The sequence below is a fragment of the Lepidothrix coronata genome, unplaced genomic scaffold (assembly GCF_001604755.1).
Source record: "Lepidothrix coronata isolate B3197 unplaced genomic scaffold, Lepidothrix_coronata-1.0 Scaffold288, whole genome shotgun sequence".
Lineage (NCBI taxonomy): Eukaryota > Metazoa > Chordata > Aves > Passeriformes > Pipridae > Lepidothrix > Lepidothrix coronata.
This window is the reverse complement of record NW_016690468.1, coordinates 10,283-28,729: the sequence shown is the minus strand read 5'-3', so window position 1 is coordinate 28,729 and position 18,447 is coordinate 10,283. Positions and strand designations below refer to the sequence as shown.

The 18,447-nt window shown below is 42.4% G+C and overlaps 1 protein-coding gene across 1 annotated transcript in view; it reads left to right on the top strand.

The window, feature by feature from the left end:
- Positions 1 to 208: 208 nt before the first annotated feature.
- The window catches only part of LOC108508249 (ral guanine nucleotide dissociation stimulator-like 1), a 25,528-nt gene continuing 7,289 nt past the window's right edge, over positions 209 to 18,447 (top strand). Inside the window, exons 1-2 of the mRNA XM_017836891.1 lie at positions 209 to 307; positions 1,289 to 1,399. Coding sequence (XP_017692380.1) covers positions 281 to 307; positions 1,289 to 1,399 — 138 coding nt within the window. The 5' untranslated portion in view covers positions 209 to 280. The remainder of the gene's footprint in view (positions 308 to 1,288; positions 1,400 to 18,447) is intronic.

Below are 18,447 nucleotides of genomic sequence, written 5' to 3'. Positions count from 1 at the left end.
GACGCGCCGCGCCCGTCCCTGTGAGGGGACACCCGGGCAGACAGCCCCGCTCCCGCCGCCCCTGGGCCGGGGCTGCCCGCAGTAAACAGGAAGGCTCTCGGGGGGCCGGGCCGAGGCGGGGCCAGGGCCGGGCCGCCTCCCCCGCTCCCTCCCGCGCAGCCGAGGGGCCGCTCGGCTCGGCTCGGCTCGGCCCGGCCCGGCCCGCGGCCGCCGCGCTCGGGGCGGAGCGGCGGGGGCAGCGCGGCGTGTCCCGTCCAGGAGCCCGGGAAAGGCACCGAGGATGAAACTGCTGTGGAGAGCCAAAATGGTAACCGGGTGTCCCGTCCCTCTCCCTGTCCTTCCCCTACTCGCGGGTCCCGCTGCCGTGCCCAGTGCCGAGCGGTGCCGGGCGATGCGGTGCCCGGTGCCGATGCGGTGCCCGGTGCCGATGCTGTTCCCGATGCCGATGCTGTGCCCGGTGCCGATGGTGTTCCCGGTGCCGATGGTGTTCCCGGTGCCGATGGTGTTCCCGGTGCCGATGCTGTTCCCGGTGCCGATGCGGTTCCCGGTGCCGATGCTGTTCCCCGTACCGATGCTGTTCCCCGTGCCGATGCGGTGCCCGGTGCCGAGCAGAGTCTCTGTTAGCTGGAAGTTTGGAAGACGTTGCGCTCTGCTTTATTTTCCTCCGCTTTCCATTATTTGCGAGTTTTAAACCCTGCTGTCTGCCACCCTTGTTTGGTTTTTTTTCCTTGTTGTTCTTGCAATAATAGGTTTTGGAAAAGCAAACCACAAAGCGCTTCAGATCCCTCCTTGTCAAGACAATTAAAATGTTGCTCTGTTTTAAGTGCTTGTTAGCTTCAAAGTTTCAAGGCTGGCCGCCGAAGTAATTCAGCAGTTTTAAAAGTGCGACTCGTCCTTAATTAGAAAGCCAAAGAGATTAATTGCTGCAGAAAAGGGGGGGGGAGAGGGAAGAGAAGACTGCTAATCAAAACCAAACTCTTTACTTAGAAAAGACTCTATGCAACTATTTAAAATATGTGCTAGTCTAGGAAAAACAGTTAAATGGAAAATCGGGTATCTTGATACCACAGGAAAGGACAGCTTGCCAAGAATATCTCCAGTGTTCCCTCAACCTAAAGGTATCCTGGATTGCTTTGATTGTTGTGTTTACTTTGTGCTGCCCATCATCTCGGCTCTTCGAGAAGCAGCAGAGCACCTGGTATAGATTGTGGTCTGCAGAAGGGGAAAAATGTTTCTTTTTATCTTTTTTTTTTTTTTGTTTTTTGTTTCTTTCTCCTTTTCCTGGCAGACCACATTTCAGGATGGGGGTGAAGAGGTAGAAGAGGGAGCCGTCTACAATGTCACCCTTAAAAAAGTGCAGATTCAGCAGGCTGCCAACAAAGGAGCAAGGTGGCTGGGGGTAAGTGAAGCTGGCGTAGTGGCATTTGGGAAGGCTGCTCATGGACTTTGGAGCCTTCTCTAGGGAGCTGAATTCCACATGAATTGTTACAATATTAACTTCTAGCACTGACTGCTCTCATTAAAAAAAAAAAAAAAGTCAAACCAAAACACTGAAATTCTGCTTGGGTCATCTGAAATAACACTCTCCTTGTGTTGACTCTTCCTCTTTTCTTGACTTGTAAAAACAACTTGGCCAGTTGTGGCCATGGATCAGGTGATTCTTGGTGCAGAAATAAGGATCTTAGCTTATGGCATGAGAAGCTGAACATTTATTTCAGACTGGACTGTGGCTCATTTCTGCTGTTGGGAACCCATCTCAGGTCTGCCAAACAAATAGTCATGGCATTTTGACTGATGAAGCTCTCAAAACTCAGCTGAACTTCCTCAGAACTTAAGGAAATATAGCTTGGGTCTTATTTTTCTATTGCTTTCTCAGCCAGATGAGAAATTAATTGCATTTCTGCAAGAATTACAGCTCTGTCTTATTTTTCAAAGATGTCTTCAAAGCATAAAGGCTTTCTGTGGTAGGTAAAATGAGCTTAAATGCACATGCACTCGATTTGACATGCTGGTGAGTGCCTTCACCTTTCTCAGACCAAGTCCCCAGTTGATATGAAATATCCTCACTTCACTGGAATCAGTGCAGCTGTGGCAGTTTGAGCCAGATCTTCAAGAGGTACCTATAACTTTCGTAGTATTTTGTTATGTTTATATATTTTCTTTGGGATCAAAGGAAATAATATAAGAAGTTGTAGTATCAAGATATGTATTTTAAAGGCTTTTAAAACTGCCCTGAGATTTATGTCCAGTCATTTTTCTGTGACATGAAGCAATACAGCAGTGCTGAAACCACAGTCAAGAAAAATAAGCAAATTCTGTCCTGCATACAGATAGTGCTTAGAATCATCCCTTCCCTTGTTTCCAAGAAGTACACAGGGTTCTAATCAGAACAGATAATTTCAAATCTGCTTCCTTTGAGTGGCAGATTTCCCATCTCTGCCTCCTGTTTTTACCAGGAAAAATATTACAAAGTATATTTGAGCTCCTGTAACTTTCCCAGATGGTGGTTTTGTGTAAGAGGTGGAACTCATTTTGCATGTGTCTGTGGCCCATAAACATAGTTTAGAAAAGTAGAATTTTGTCCTGTTTGGGCTGTGTTGTTCCTTTTACGTAGAAGGAGTTTGCCAGGTCGTGTTCTCAAAGGAAGGGAGCATGTGTGTTCCTGAGGTCATCACCACAGCTGATGGTGCCCATCTTACCAGGAGTACAAGGGACTGCAAGGTCAGAGCAGTGACTTAGCTTTCTGTGGCTAGTGTTAGTTTTCTGAGGTCAAAATCAAGCCCTGTTTGTGGGGAAGGAGGCAGTGTGTCAGAAATCCACACCTGTTCTGGGCATAAATCGGTGACTTCAGCTTGCAGGCCGGCCTTTTTCAGAAACAAACAAACAAACCAAAACCAAAAAAAAAACCAACCCCAAACAAAAAAAATCTCTTGCATATTATCTGAACATATTTTGAAACATATGGGCTGTTTGTTTCCCTTAAGCTCTTCAGAACATAAAATATTTTAAGCCCTTTTTGTGATCTTGTTTTATTAATGGCTTTTTTGTGGTCCTAAAATCAATAAATAGCCTCTAACCCAGAGCATTATTTATGAATAGTCATCCCTGCCCCCAGCAGTCTGGCCTTGAAAAGTCTCTTTTAAAATCATCATCAGGTGACTTTTTTTTTTTTTTTTATCTGGAGCTCATAGGGGTTTATGATGGTTTTTTTGTCCTATGCTTTGAAATTCATAGCACTAAATTAACAAGACATTGGATTTATCAGTGTTGGACTTAATTTTTTTGATGGTGCTCTAAGTCAGGCTTAGGTTGAAGACTCAAGGTCAGCTGAAGAGTGGGAACAACCGTTTGTACATCAGCAAGTACTGAGTCTCAAACATAGTAACTCTCTTATTGATTATATGCACGCCTGGATTTACTTTTTCAAAAATTACTTTGCAAAGTCAGTTTGTGACCTGTAAAGGACTACTTTAGCAGTCTGACATTCTCTGAGGCACTGAGCTTTCGGTTTGTTGGTGTAGGTCAAGTCTAGTAAACCTTTCTTAAAGTTCTGCATCCTGAGAACCCATCCAGGGTCACTGAGTGGTTGGCCCTGTGATGAGAGAATGGTCTGTTTAAAGGCCAATCATAAAATTCCAGTTTAAGCACTGTAAACACTTGCCTATTTAAATACAGAAATGTCTGTCTTGTGTTTCAAACTTCTACAGTTAATAAAAGAAAAACAGGCTGTGACTTAGGCAGGCATCAGCAGTTCTGTAACTTTCAGAAGTGTGAAGCTTTTGGATAATCACCAGATTTCTTAGCTTTAAATTTAATATTAGACATCAAAGGCTGCCAATAATAGCCACTGCTTTTGTCACCAAATACTTAATACTAAATATTTAGTGAAGCTTAGGACTTTAAGCATTACAGTATTAGGGAGTATTAATAGCCCTGGTAGGAGCTCAGCATTGTGAGATGCTACACAAAAGCACTATTTTGGCTAAAAAGAACTTACAGATGTGATATCTGAAGAGGCTTGTCTGTACACACTTCTTGTCTCAGCTGATGATTGGTATCAAAGCTTCAGAAGTCAAGTGTACCTTCTGGAGATAGTGAGAGGGAATCCCTCCCAAACATGATAGGTTCAACCACAGAAAACATGAAAAGGCTTTTTTTTTTTGAAAACAAAGTGGGTTTTGGTGTCTCCAGGATATACCTTGAGAGATCTCCAGGGTCCTGAGAGAGAGGAACAAGCCACAAAAGCCATGGAAGCTGAGGTACATGGCCTGACTTCTTTGTAAGAGAAAAGGATGGAGAAGTAGAGATTTGTACAGATGGATGGCACGCTCCAAAGAGCAGGTGAGGAGGATGCTTTCTGCAGCAGGATTTTGGGTGGCATTATGTCAGGCTAGAGAAAAAGCTGTATCAGTAACTGGAATAGAAGGTTTGAAAGTGCAGCAAGGGATTTGAATGATGTGGCTAGAAAGAGAGTGTTGTATTTTAAAGCTATGACAGAACAAAAACCTGAAAAATTGGATCCAACTTCCCTCTGAGGATGTAAACACAGCCCCCAGAGAGCTGGCACCCTGCATGTCCCAACAGGATGGTGCTATTGTCCATGAAGGAAAGGCAACAAAACAGAAGAGACAGGTGAAAAATTCAGAGTTCTGTGGGGGTTTTTAATCTTGAACTGACAGCCAGGTACCCGTGAAATGAAACAAAGACAAGCTGAGTCATACGATAGCTTGAAAGAGATAAGAACAGCAAAGCAGTGGCTGTAAAAGTAGATCAGCCACTAAATACCTGAATTTCTGTGGCCAGGAGCAATATGCTGACAGAGCATGAATGGTGTTGGAGTGGTGAACTGCACTCAGTGATTTATTGTAAACAGTAAACTGAGAAGTAAACAGTTGAAAGCGAATGGAAAAAGCAGTGGGTAGAGAAGTGAAGAGATGGAATTGAAGAGAGGTGGGGAAGAGTGGTGTAGGAAGAACAGAGGCATGGCTGTGGTGTGGGCAGGTGGACAAGAGGGTTACTAAAAAAAAAAGCTAACGAGGTTTTAAAGAGCTGTGAAATGACTTTTGTAGAGCTCCATGTTCACGGCTGTACTGCTTTATCTCACCTTTCCAGAAATTAGGGAGGGGTGGGTGGCCGCTGTCTAGGCCCTTGGAGTCTGAGGGAAGCAGTGAGGAATGAGCCTCTGAGACAGGAGGGGCTCCCTAAAGCCTGCAGATATTTTTCCTGTCGGAGTCCTGTATCCGGGAAGAGTGAGGAAGAGACTTACAATCTGCCTCTGGAGTATTTCGTGGGACAGGTCAGAGGAATTGCTGCCAGGAATGGCAGTTCTCCCGAGCCTCTGTGCGGTATTTCCACATCTTAAATGACTGCTGAGCTTTCAGAGCCCATCCTCACACATCAAGTTTCGTGCTTTGCTGATAGATGATGCAGACTCCAAGTCTTAAATACCCAGATAACACAGGAATACTCTGCTCCCTCATGGCCAGCCTGCCTGGCTTCTTTAGCTGTTGTATGCATGTCTAGAGCAGATTTGAGAGACTTGGTTTTTTCTTTCTGCTTTCTTGGCCACAGCTGAACTTCTGGCTCTGGAGTTTGTTCAGGCAGAGATGGATTCAAAATATTACTTTTCTCAAGGTGTCTTTAATACTATAACATTGGGTGTATAGCAGAACATGTTCTTCCAAAATTAAAAATGAACTGCTGTAGAAAGGTGCTTTTCAATACCTTAAAATGCTGAAAGGGGGAAAAGCTGAAAAGTACCAAGTCTATCATTAAATATTTGTGTGTTTTCTTAACACTGATATTGTTTGATAATTACTTTTCCTGGGAATTTTGTGGTGTTTTGAAAATAAATTTTGAGTGCTTGTCTCGCACTGAAAACTGCATGTGACCACAGGTTTGGCTTCTAAACACTTCCACAGTCACATACACTGGCAGGATGCTTGTGTTGGAGAGTTCAGTCAGAAAAACATTGCAAAAACTTGTGTCTAACTAAGCTGTATCCCAGTTAGGACCTAGGACACGATCCCCTCTCGAGTTGAACTGTCAGAAAAGAAGCTTTAGTTTGGATTTATTTCTTTCCAACACAGACCTCCTAAATATGGGTTGAGATTTAAATGGCGCCTGGAATCATCAACATTTTAGGAACAAGCAAACCTCAAATTTTCTTTGAGCCTGCTCCTGCCCTCCCACGTGTCTTCCAAGCCAGCTCTGTGATTTCTTTTTTATCTTACTCTTAGATCCCAGATGTTCTGGTTGAGTGTAGTTTCCTGTGGAAGCAGCAGGCCAGGGCTTGGCTGATCATTGTCCTTGCTGCAGCTTGCTGTTTTGTCTCTTGATTTAGAGCATGTGTTGGTCCCTTTTGGCTAAATCAGACTCTTCAATCAGGTTCCTCCGGCCTGTCCTGACCACGTAGACCAAGGCCAGGGTGTAGTTCTGGCCGTATGTTTGGCAGAAGCAGAAAGGCAGTTCCCGAGGAGCTGACAGGCTCCCTATGGAAACTGAGTTGTGCTGTTGTCCACTCCAGATCCTCTGGGAAACTGTCTTGGAGAAGGAAGAAAGATGGGGTGTGCTCACACTGGTATTGCATGGGGGAAGTGCTGTCAAGGGCTGGAGACCCACAAAGTAGGTGCATGCAGAGGGAACTGAATGGTTTTACCTATTGACAGGTACACAGTTATCCAGAAGAAAGCTTTGGCATCTCATTCAGCTGGTCTTTTGGTTTGGAGTAGGCTCTTTCCTCCTGTCCTTCCTTCAGTTGTGGGCATAATGGTACCATAGTATCATAGCCCTTATTAATGACTCCTCATGGAATATTTTTCTCCTTACTTCCCGGTTCAGGCACAGATCTCTGCTCCAGGGATATCCTAAGGAGCACTCTTGGATACAGTCATCAGCTGGGTAATAGAGGCTGTGTGTGCAACACACACTCAAAAATAGAAACTGAGCCTATTAAGAGTTTTAAAATGGAAGCCTGAAAGATTACTGTCCATTACTTTCCCAGTTGCAAATCCAAAGTGCATAATTAGAGGGGTAACTGGCTTTGCAGCACATGCAGTCATGCTCTCAGTTGGGTTTAAAACCTCCCATTCCAAGCTGTCAAAGCGTGACAGGGTGGCAGTGCTTTAATCTTGTGGTGTTATTAACAGAGTTAAGGGGTACTCCAGCATGGCCACATGGAACCAGGGAAAGGGACACAGGCAGCCTCCCTTCCTAAGGGCTGTGCAGAGGCATCTCTTGCTAATGATCTTTAGATGAAGTGGAATGACAAGAGCCAAGGGAGCCTCTTGAGCAAAAGTTGTTGGAGACTGCTCTGCTGTTGCGCTGGTGTGTATCTGCATTTTGAAAGCTCACAGCCAGCCTGCTTATGGACAAAAACTTGCCCTTGGCATACTTTCAGTTTACCTGTGACATGCAGGAATATAATGACATCCCCTGCTATAATTGCTCTCTCCTGGGAATTCCTCCAACAGCCAGGATGACTGTCTTTTTAAACTGTGCTGCTTGGATGGTAGAGGTTCTCCCTGAATTCAGCACCTTAAATGTCTTGCTGCTGACATCACTGAATTGCTTTGTCAAGAAGTAGAAAGTCAAAGGAATAACCCAAAAATCAGCTCACTGCAAAAAACCCTGGTATTTTCTTTCTGAATGCTAGATGTAGGTCACTTGTTGGGTTAAAGAAGAGCTGGCAAGGAATGTGGCTATGTGTCATTGGAAAGCTTGGGAGCAGCAGCATAAGAACTGGACTGAGATGCTGTACAGAGAATAGCCCTGGAGAAACCATTAGTTTTACAGTTTGGGTTTTGATGTTTTCATTTAAGGAACAGGCTGAAGCATTGCAAGCATGTTAGTCACACTTGGATTTAAATTTAACCTTGGTAAAGCTAATTAAAAATCTATGTGTAAATGCACACTTTAAACTTCCATCTTTTACTCCTGCTCTAGGAATCTGTTTGCTAAGTATATAACTTCCTTTAGCCAGCACTGTAAGGGGGTACAGCTGTGTGAAGAAATGAGCACAAAGTGGTGACTTAGCCCCTTGAAAAAATGAGGTTATTTTGTGTGAAAAGGGTAAATAAATGCTAACTCGGTGTTGAATCCTGCTCTTGCTTGTCTTTGTGTAGCCAGAGCCTTGTGTCTTGTAAAGCAGAGGCAAAATGTGTGTGATGTCTTAGTGTTCTCACCTCAACAACATGGTATCAGAGATTGTAAAACATTATTCCTGAAGGGAATTGGGATCTCGTTCCTAAAGAGTTGAGCAGCTGACCAGGAGTTGTCTCCAGGAAGTTGTCATGGTTTGCTCTTGCAGTCTTCCAGAACTACTTTTGCCCTTGTTTCACCCCCTAAATGCTCTATTTTCCTGTTCAGTGGCCAGAAGTGACTCGTAGTTCTTCATGGGTGGTACATTAGCACATGGGGTGCAACTATAAAGTCTATGTTAGGTATTTACACCTTCTGGAATAAGAATTTTATTGAGATGTGTGAGGATGTGGGTTTCTTTTTAATTTTGATTTTTTTTAAATATCGAGTTTTAAAGCTGTAGTGAGGAATTCTGTGGTTTGGATATGGAAATCCTTTTACTGTTCCTGGAAATCCTGCTACCTTGGACCAAACTGAACTCGTGCTAACACCTGAATCCAGCTGCGCTGTGGTTCGGTTCAGCACCATGTCACCAATAGGTGACAATTTAGGGACTGGAAGGAAAGTAAAAACATATCCAAGTGAAATGATAAAGTTCTTGCATTCTTAAAGCATCTTTCATCCAAATAACTTCCAAAGCACGGCCACAAATTTTCAGCAGACTGACTGTGTGAAGTGTGTTGTCATGTAACATAGCACAGAAGTATGATTTGGGTGGGGATTAAAATTCAGCTGCAGTGCTGTATCTTGAGTTTGGTAGATTCCCCTTTATTTGGAGGGGGGTGGGGAAAGAGAGGAGGAAAAAGTTTTCCTGGGATGATGCAACTTTAAAAAGGCTATTTTTTTTTTTTAGGCTGCTGAAGGGCTGGAAACATTAAATAAAAGTCAGGGGGAGATGGATTAGCTGTCAGAGCTGCCTGGTAATATTTACTTAGTGGCTTCATAATGTTATCACATGGATATCTTCCCCACATGTGACATATATGCTGCAAGGAGCAGCTGCTTAACAAGGCACAGCAGCACATGGAAACAATTTAGGACCAGAAGTGAATTAATTAAAACCACCTGGGAAGAAGACCTGGACTTCTGAGAGTCCAGAGTTCTGTGGAAGCATTTGCCCACCATGATGCTGTTGTGAAAGCAAGCTGAAATATGAAGCTGTGTCAGGGAAGGGGGGGATGAAGTGAAGCTGAGAAAAGGGGATGACAGTAGCACATCACTCATTCCTGGTGCTTGTTTCCTCATCTCAAAGATCAGAGACCTAGCAAAAGGGGTCCACAGATGGGAAAGGACTTGGTGACGCTGAAAAGGTGAGGACTGTTTAATTTGTGTCTTGTTGCAAGTAGAGTTGATGTGCTGGTTTAACAGTAAATCCTCACAGGACTGAGGCTCTGTTCTGGCAGTGAATAGGAGGGTATACTAAAAACATTTAAAACAGCGAGTGGAGAAGGGACACTTTACCTCTGGAGACTGTTTGGTGGTTTTGAAAGCAAGGGGGTGAAAGAAATTAGTGATTTTGCTTTGCATGAAATAAACCTGAAGGGACATGCCACTGGAAAAGTAGCTGAGTCCAGCCGAGTCTAAGAGGATACAGAAAGGACTGGACATTTATATAAATAATGAGAACAAATGCATGAATACTATATGAGATTGAAAACACAAGACATTAATTTTTGTGATTCAGCTACAAAACAAACATGTCCTGCAGCTGAGAAGAGTCTTTTCCTCTGGGCTGGTTGTTCTGAATGTTACGGGTGTTATTCCTTCATCTTCCTCCATAGCATCTGGCCATTGTCAGAGGGGGAAAAACCCCCCAGTTATTGTGTGTGGCTGTTTCTAAAGTTCAGGTTACAATTTGTTTGCAGCAAAGATTTAATGAGGCAGAATAAGGTTGAACACCGTCACTTACCAAAGGAATCACAAGAACTTTAATGGCGAGGAGATGTCAGGGCCATATTGTGACACCCTACAGGAGTTTGGTGGGGGCTAGTTTTCCAGCAGCCCAGCAACCTCCTCCTGGTCAGGGAGAACTCTGGGTGCTCAGATCCTTTTTTTTGTGTGTGTAAAGCAAAACTTTGCATCCTTGCTGTTTCAGGCTCTGCAAATATAGGAGTTGTGTGGGTTGCCCTTTGCTTTACTCCATTCAGCTTCAAAATAGCTACTTTAAAAATAAGGCAGCTCGAGCAGAGCATGATACTCTACATGTGGTCTCATCATGCAGTGGAAGAATAATGTCCTTTGACTTGCTTTGGTACCCTTTATTTATGCTTTGCAGAATTGTTTGCTTTTTGTTACCGCTTCCAAGCATTGTGCTGAAAGATTTAATGTTCTGCCTATTCCAACCCTTCAGGTCTTTCCTCTGATCTGTGTGCCAGTGTGTGACCTTTGAGGGTGGGACATTCAACAGACGTTTTTTGCTGGCTTTTTACATTTACCTACATTTATTTGCATCGGCCATCTGTTGCCCATTGTATCTCCCCTTTAGCAGCTTTGTCAATCAAAATGAGATTTTGGCAGCCTCCACCTGAAGTGTGAAGCTTTGTGCTGCTTCACGTGGTAGCAGTACTCACGAAGCTTTTGCTCTGCAGGTTACTGGGTTACAGCCTGATGGAGTTGTGACTTGTTCCTCTCTGCCACCTGCGTGGATCTCCCACACATGGCTGTGGACAACAGCCACCAGTGCTGCTGCTGGGCCATGGTGGGTGGCACTAATGAGGTGTAGGCATTTGAAATGCTTTTGTGGAGTGATCCTGTTATTACATTCTATTATTTCATCTATTTTTCTCTTATATTCTTCCCACCTTTTTGGTCTGAAAGGAGTTTAAGGGGTTATTTTCTTCTCCTTTCCCACCCCCCTCAGCTGCTTGGTACAGTTGCCTTTCTCCTTACCAAGGCTCAACCTTTCTCCCAGTCAGTGGCTGTTTCTTCCTTTTTGGGCACTCCATGGGCTCTTTGTGCGAGTAAAACAACATGTTTTTATTACAGATTGGCATTTTGTATTGAAAGGTCTCAGAATGATTGAACAATATGGAGTGACTGAATGCTTTGAGATGTGTTCAGAGCTCTTGGGCTTCAAACTGGAGACTCGTCAGATTTCCAGATCTCAGAGGCTCTTTCTGACTCTTAAAAATCAGTGATCTAAACCTGTAAGTATCTATATATCCTAAAGCAGAAACAAACCCTCACGTCAGAGCTATCTCAGGTTTTATTCCTTCCTATATATAGTTGATGCCCCACATAAGCTTTCATACACTGAATATATGGAGCTTTTGTTTTGACTTGAATCAAGCGCAGAATGTCCTTCAGTTGTTTGGAGTGTTTCTCAGCTTGTCAAATGAGGTTCATAACATTTCAAAGCTTTGTTGGTGTTGGGATGCAAACAAGTCAGTCCCCCCTTATGGTTAACTGTTCTGTTCAGTGCAAAAGAGGTGAATTAACCAAATGCTCCTGAGGTGCGTTTGGAACCTGGTTGAAATATTCCATGCAAATAAGAAAATTATTATGAAGATATCCTTATACTTCTGTTTGTTTGGTTTGTAGTAAAGTCTGTCTCTACCTGTGGTGCATTTTGTATTTTTAGAGTAGAAATCCTTCAGGGCAGGGGCAGTGTCTTCTGTTTGGAGATGCCATTGTGCTGCTGTTGGAAATGTCCAATAAGTAACACCAACGTGTTTCATTTGGAAGGCAGATCTTAGGCCTTTGCATTCCTCCCCTGGAGTGCTTGGGATTGATTCTGGCTGTGCTCTGGGCTGCTGGCTCCCCTGTAGCAGACAAAATGTGAATGAACTCTTGCACACTTACTTAAAGCACGAGGCTTGCATTCTTCCTGCAAAAACAGGCGCTTTGTTCAGGAAAACATCAGGTGGTCATAAAGTTAGAACAGGACTGAGAAGAGCAGAAGTATGCTGTTAACTCCTGATGGGTAATTAAACAACAACCCCCCAAAAAAGAAGAAAAATCAAAAGAACAGACAGCAAACGTGGACAATTTCTGTTTTATCTTTTTTTTTCATTCTTTCTTTCCCCTTTACTTGTAAGCTATACTTATTTGCATTCTGACTCAATACTTCCACATAATTATGTGTTTTGATTTGTGTCCATTGCCTAGGGATTTAAGCCCAAGTGCAGCATTTTTAAGCCAAAATACAGATCTCTAAAGTGGGTTCAGGGCCAGCTCATGCTGTTTCTGCTGTGTCAAAAGAGAAGGGGTAAGGGCTGGTGCTGTGGTTAGAAGAATCCAGTAATTTGTGGAGGCATGCAGTGTGTTTAGCTGTCATATGTTTGTTTGTCATACAGAATTTGTCATAGAGAAAATACCTGTAGAATTTGGTCAAGGATGCTGCCATTCAGGTGTGGTACATACACACACACACATACACACGTGTAGTCACACAGAGTCACTCCCTGTCTCTGTAGGGGTGTGTGTACAAAAGAAGAACCCAAAGAGATTCCATAGTCAATCCCCTGGGATGTCTAGATAGTACAGTAAAAATGCAGTTTGGCCTGGACTAAAAATTGCCTTAATATTTTTGGAGTCTTTCAGCACGTAAATAAGCTGGTAACACTTAATATTAGGAAACATTAGCTTACTATTACTGCTTTTTCTACTCAGACCCCACCCTGTAGAGGTCTCTTAGTTTTGAAACAAAGGGTAGTAAAAAGCACAGCCATGGAAATGAATTTTATAACTCAGTTTAGGTACATATTCATGCTGTGGTCATGAAAGTGGTTACTTACTGCTAACCTCTTTCTTTTATAAAATACTTAAAAAGCTTGCCATTAGAGATTGCTCATAGTAATTATTATGAAACATATAACAGCATTTCTTAGATATTTGTTGCTCCACAAAAATGCCTTGTTTCCGGTTCAGTTTATTTTAAAATCCGAATCAGTCTCCTGCTGTTTTCTCTCTCTGGATGCATTTAATCTCCCTATACCTACAGTTTTAATTTCCAGCTCTTCATACTGTTAAAAATCTATCACTCTTGCCCTTGGTGTTTTCACTGAGTGCAGTAGCAGTTTACACTGATTTCCTAACTCGTATAAATTTAATTTCTGTGTACTGCTTGAGCAAGCTTTACAGTGTGAAAGGAGAGCCAACAATATAATCAGGATGAATAAAAGCATTTTGGGTTATGTAATATGTATTCATGCTACCATTATGCAACAGAATTATTACTCGTGGCACCCTTTAATCCATTTTGAGTTTAGCACTGTTGCCTGCTGTCTCATAGGACCTTCTTTGTTTCTACTGACTGAGCAGAAGGTGATGATGAGCTTCACAATTAATTTAAATTGCATTTCTGGAAGGAGGAAAAAATAGTGTTACTTTTCACAGGGCAAACATTCTATTGGTAGTCAAAAGTCATGATACCATATGAAATCTGTCTATGTTAGTGCTAATATCAATCATCCCTTCTCTTTGCCACACTTGGTGTTTATTAAAAAAATGACAGCATATTTTAGCATTTTTCATGAAAGAAATATGGCAAATGGTTTACAGACCAGTGTTTCACAAACAAAATTTCCATAATAGCTTTCCTCTGGTATTTCTTAGGGTAGGCATAGAGTTATAATTTTTAACATCTAGGCAGCTTAGAAATATTGTATATAGATACAGAATTTGCTATGCTGTGAACTTGAACCTCTCAGTATTCCTCAGATGGAAGGTGCACTGTACCCATCCCTGTAATCTATAATCAGAATCATTAAAAGCTGTTTTAGAGTCCAGTGGAATGTTCGAGCTGCCTGCCACCTTTTATACTCTGTTTTTCCCTGCTCGGCACCCCTTCCTTTTTCCCTTATGGTTCCTAGAATTGGTTCCTGGGTGCTTTGGCACCTATGAATTTCCAGGACAGACTGGAAGCAGTGAGAGTGTGGAGAAGGAGGAAGAGGAGTTAAGATAGGGCTGTTAGCAGAAACAGTAATTACTATTTACTGTTTCTGGGGCACAGGGGAGCTGCCCCAGCTGCCTGTTGCCCTCCTTAGGGACCCTCTGTAATCCATACCTGTAAAAGCTTTTATTAGTTTTGACAGTTAATCACAGACTGTTTTATGCAAGTCCAAAGAGACTTTGTAGAGCTCTTCCCTCATGGAGACACTGTGTAGCACTTCCTTCGGCTCCAGAAGTCAAAATATATTGTAAAATGAGCTGATTTTACTGCCGAAGTGGGCACTAAAACCTATTTCCTTGCCTTCATCCTGGTGCCCTTCTCCCTTAGCTGTTTATTATTTTGTGTATTTATTTACTGCTCTGTTTGGTGATCAGATATTTTGGTGTTCCTGTCCACTGAAGAGAGGAGTTTTACAAATGATTTTTCTCTAATACAAAAGGGCTTTGGGAAGATACTTAATATGGGACACATTTCATTTGCTGGACTAGAAGAGTATTTCTAGTCATTTGATGACCGATCTTCCCCCAGCGGCATAAGATGCACATGACTAAGAGTATTACCTGACTTACTGGTTTCTTCTTCTTGCTTTTCTGTTTTAGGAACTTGCTAAGCTTCAATGTCCAATCAAAACCAGGGCAAGCAATATTTCATAATACTGACATGCAATGAAAATAATACAGCTCTGGCATGCTTAAGGGTTGTGGTAAACTGTAGGGCTGTGAAACACAACAAACAAAAATGGAAAGGGTTTCAGTAATCTGATTTTTCAGGTTCAGTTAACTCAGTGAGGACACTCAGAAAAGGGGAGAGGGGTGGAGGGGTTGTCTTGGTTTTGTTAAAAGCCTTGTGGAAGAGGGGTGAGAGTCAGGATGAGAAGGAGCTTTCTGTAGGTAGGAAGCAACGAGAAGGTAAGTGCATAAATCATACAAGGTAGAGGTGGGGATTTGGAGCTGTTGCGGGGATTTTTGGTCTCTAAAAAACTTGTGTGCTGCACAGTGAACCTCTTGGACGACTTGAATTCTCACTGAATAATACAGCTACATTCCTTTCCTGCACAGATGCTTCTAAGTGGGTAAATTCAGAGCAGGAATTTCTGTGTTCCCATGGCTGGATAAGCTCCACCATTTGTAAGAGCTGCACAATGCCATTTTAACCTAGACCTCTTTGAAGATTCAATTTCTTAATGCACTTGCTCAAACTCCTTTAGATGCATGCAGGGAGAGGTGATGTGTAAATTAGGCTTCTTTACTTTTGCTTTGATTCATTTAGAGCTAGTCCCACATAATTCACTGATACCCAAATGAGTCTAAATTTGCATCCCTTCAGAAGGTGTGAGAATGCATAGCTCAGCACTATGGAATGTTTCCTATTTTCTTCAGAGTGGCTTCAAGGAGCTGCAATGTGCTGGAGTGAAAGGGTTCTAACTGAGCAACAGCATTTCTATAAGAGGCTTTTTTCTTTTTCCTTTTCCTTTTTCCCCTAAATCTGCCCCCCAGCTTTTATTACTGTTTGCCAGTGCTTCAGACAGATACCAGCCAGGCTGTGAGCTCTGAGGAGAAAATGAGAATGCCTTTTGTGTGATGATCATGGAATTAATTGGTCCTGGAAACTCTGGGTTGCTGCCAAGAATGGTTATTTATGTGGTAAGGAAGGAAAGGAAAAGGGTGGAGCTTTGGAAATCCGGGAATACCCCTTGTTGTTGGAGCATAGGAAGGAGCTCATGATGTTATTTTGGCTTCTGAGTTTGGTGCAGTCAACATGCAGAATTCTGATTTTTCTTTGTTTCATCAGTATCCAAAATGGGGAAATGGGAGTTAGTGAAATGGAGAGAGTTCTGGAGTAATTTTATTTCATTTTAATTCCAAGTACACTGCAGGATAAAAGCAGCTGCCCTTGGGAAGGCAGGTCTGCACTGCAGGCCCTGCACTGCGAGCCACACTTCCCAAGGCTGGAAATTCTGCTTCAAATTCAGTCTTATCTCATACAAGCTGTTTTCTAGGCTGGAAGTTCAGTAGAGCAGGGGACAAGGACAGAGAGGACAGTGGTGGGATGCAGGGCTCTTAAATACTTCCAGGATCGCAGAACTGGTGGCAGGAGGGGTGTGTACAGCCGTGGCCTGCCCCAAAACCACTTGAAATTCTTGTGACTGTTTGATAAGATTAGTCTGGTCACTGCTATGTGGAATTGTTAGGGCAAAATTACCACTTTTCACAGTTTGTTTTTTTTTTTTATTTAGTGGTCATGTGGTGTGAGTTTGAGTCAGTCCAGCATGATTGTCAGCTGCTGTGGGTTTTATCTGTCAATACACCTACGGGACAATCCTGCTTTCTTCCCCTTAAAAGGGAGCAGGCTCAGTTATAAAGTTCATTAAGGGCTTTGTTGGAAGGAAACACTATGTCAAATAAGTTGTTAATATTTCAAGCTCAGTCATCCCATAATTTGATTTCTTTTTTCCTTTTGTTTTTATTTTTTTTTACTTCCCCCAAGGATGAGTGTAGATATTAAGGATATTTGTTGGTGAACCTGTGTGTGAGGAAGCAACATGAAAAAATAAGAGTATCTTGCTTCTACTTTCAGAAGGTTAACGCAGAATCACATTTAGACAAAGAGTTAAATTCTTGATTAGAGTGCCTTATTTTGAGTTAACTTAAAAGGTAAAGTGTACTTCAGGCACTTTTATTCCAGCATGGGGTGCCTGTCCAGTAAGTTACTAAAACCCGAGTGGAAAACTCTCCATCTGGAAAAGCTGTAAGTTTCAAGGAAAGTGAAAAGCATTTAAAATCTGTCAAAATCAGTAAAAATGGAGTTTAAGAGTTAGCTAGGTGTTCTTGAAAATAGCTGCAGAATATCTGAATAAAACAAGTCTTTGGTCGAGTGGTAATGTTTCAAATGACTGAGTATGAAGAAGATGTGATATCTCATTTATTGTTCACCCCAGTTGTTTTAGTATTTTTTTCCAGTCTGCCTAATAAAAAACAATTACCTTGATTTCATTCCACGGTTCACATTTTCAGAATCTCAACAGATAATATTTGCACTGGAGAAAACTTGCAGAACAGTGGTTTTCTGGGTAAAAATGATTGTTTCCAGTGACATTTCTGAAATAATGACTACAGTTCTGTATGTCTTTATTTGGGCAGTCTCTGTTTTTGTGCTGATTGGAGTTTTAACTTTCCTTTTTACCTTGAGTCTCTAATCCCTCTTGCTAGGGCGTAACATTATTTTAGGAGATGACGGAGTTTATAATTAATTTATAATCCCATTGAAGGTTAACAGGTAGTGTTTGCAGGAAGTTTTTTCAGCCTGGATGTGTTTCAGTCTGCGTGGAGCTCTCCTGTTTCAGCAAGAACTGTGTATGTAGGTAATGTTTTGTGCTGTATAGCTGTAAGATGATCACCTTAAAAGAGAGTGGGCCCCTCTGAAGGTGCAGCATTGCCAAGGGTTAGTAAAGATGTTGGAATTCCACTAGATCAGTACATGCACAACAGCAAAAAATAAGGATGTGCAGGGATATCCCTCCATTCAACCTTTTTACATTTGCTTTTGAAAGACTGTCAGTCTTGTAGGAAGCTACTTGCTCATCATTTGCACTTGCAGATTATCAAAGCTCTGATCTGTTGCCTGAAAAATCAAAGTGAGCTGTTAAAAAGTGTAAATCAGACTATAAAATGCCGTATCTGTTTATGGTAAAGGACCAAGGAAATGTTGCTGAAGCCCTGAGATGCGGGGTTCAGCATCTCTGTTAGACTGCTGGACACGGTGCTGAAGGAGACAAATAGGAGCTGGAGAGCCTTTTTTTGTTGTTTTGATGCACAAAACAATGCCAAGCTGGTGGCATTTCTTGGTATGACTAACAGTGGTCACCGTGTGCCACTGTCAAAAACTGCAAAGAGCTTCAGGAGCATCTTTTAATGGCAGTAGATAAATTGTTCCTCTGAGCAGAGAGCACAAAACCCCATAAAAACTCCTTTGCCTTTGGGTAGCCTGGTTGTGTCAGTGAAGAGATGGCCTCTTGATTAAATCCAGACTGAGCAGTTTCCTGTTAGCATGAAACTCAGCCCACAAGGTCTTATTCTCCAAGCCTGTTATTGAGCTCGTCTGCCAAGTCCCTTTTCCTTTTAAACTTACAGACTGAATTGCTAAAATAATACAAATACAAGCAATCCCCAAACTCTCACAATGATTTCTAACAGTTTAGTGTTTTGCTGACAAATTCAGTTTTATATTTTTCAGAGTTTGGGGTTGTTCTTTTTTTGCTTTGGTGGTTTTTTTTTTGGTGGGGGGGTTGTTTCTTTTTAACATTCTCACAACATGATGTCTTGGGGAAGTTGCAGTGTTGCAATTAATGGAAAATTTTGTGCATGTATCAGCCTTGGAAGCAGATTCTGACCTCCTCTTGAACACAGCCACATCAG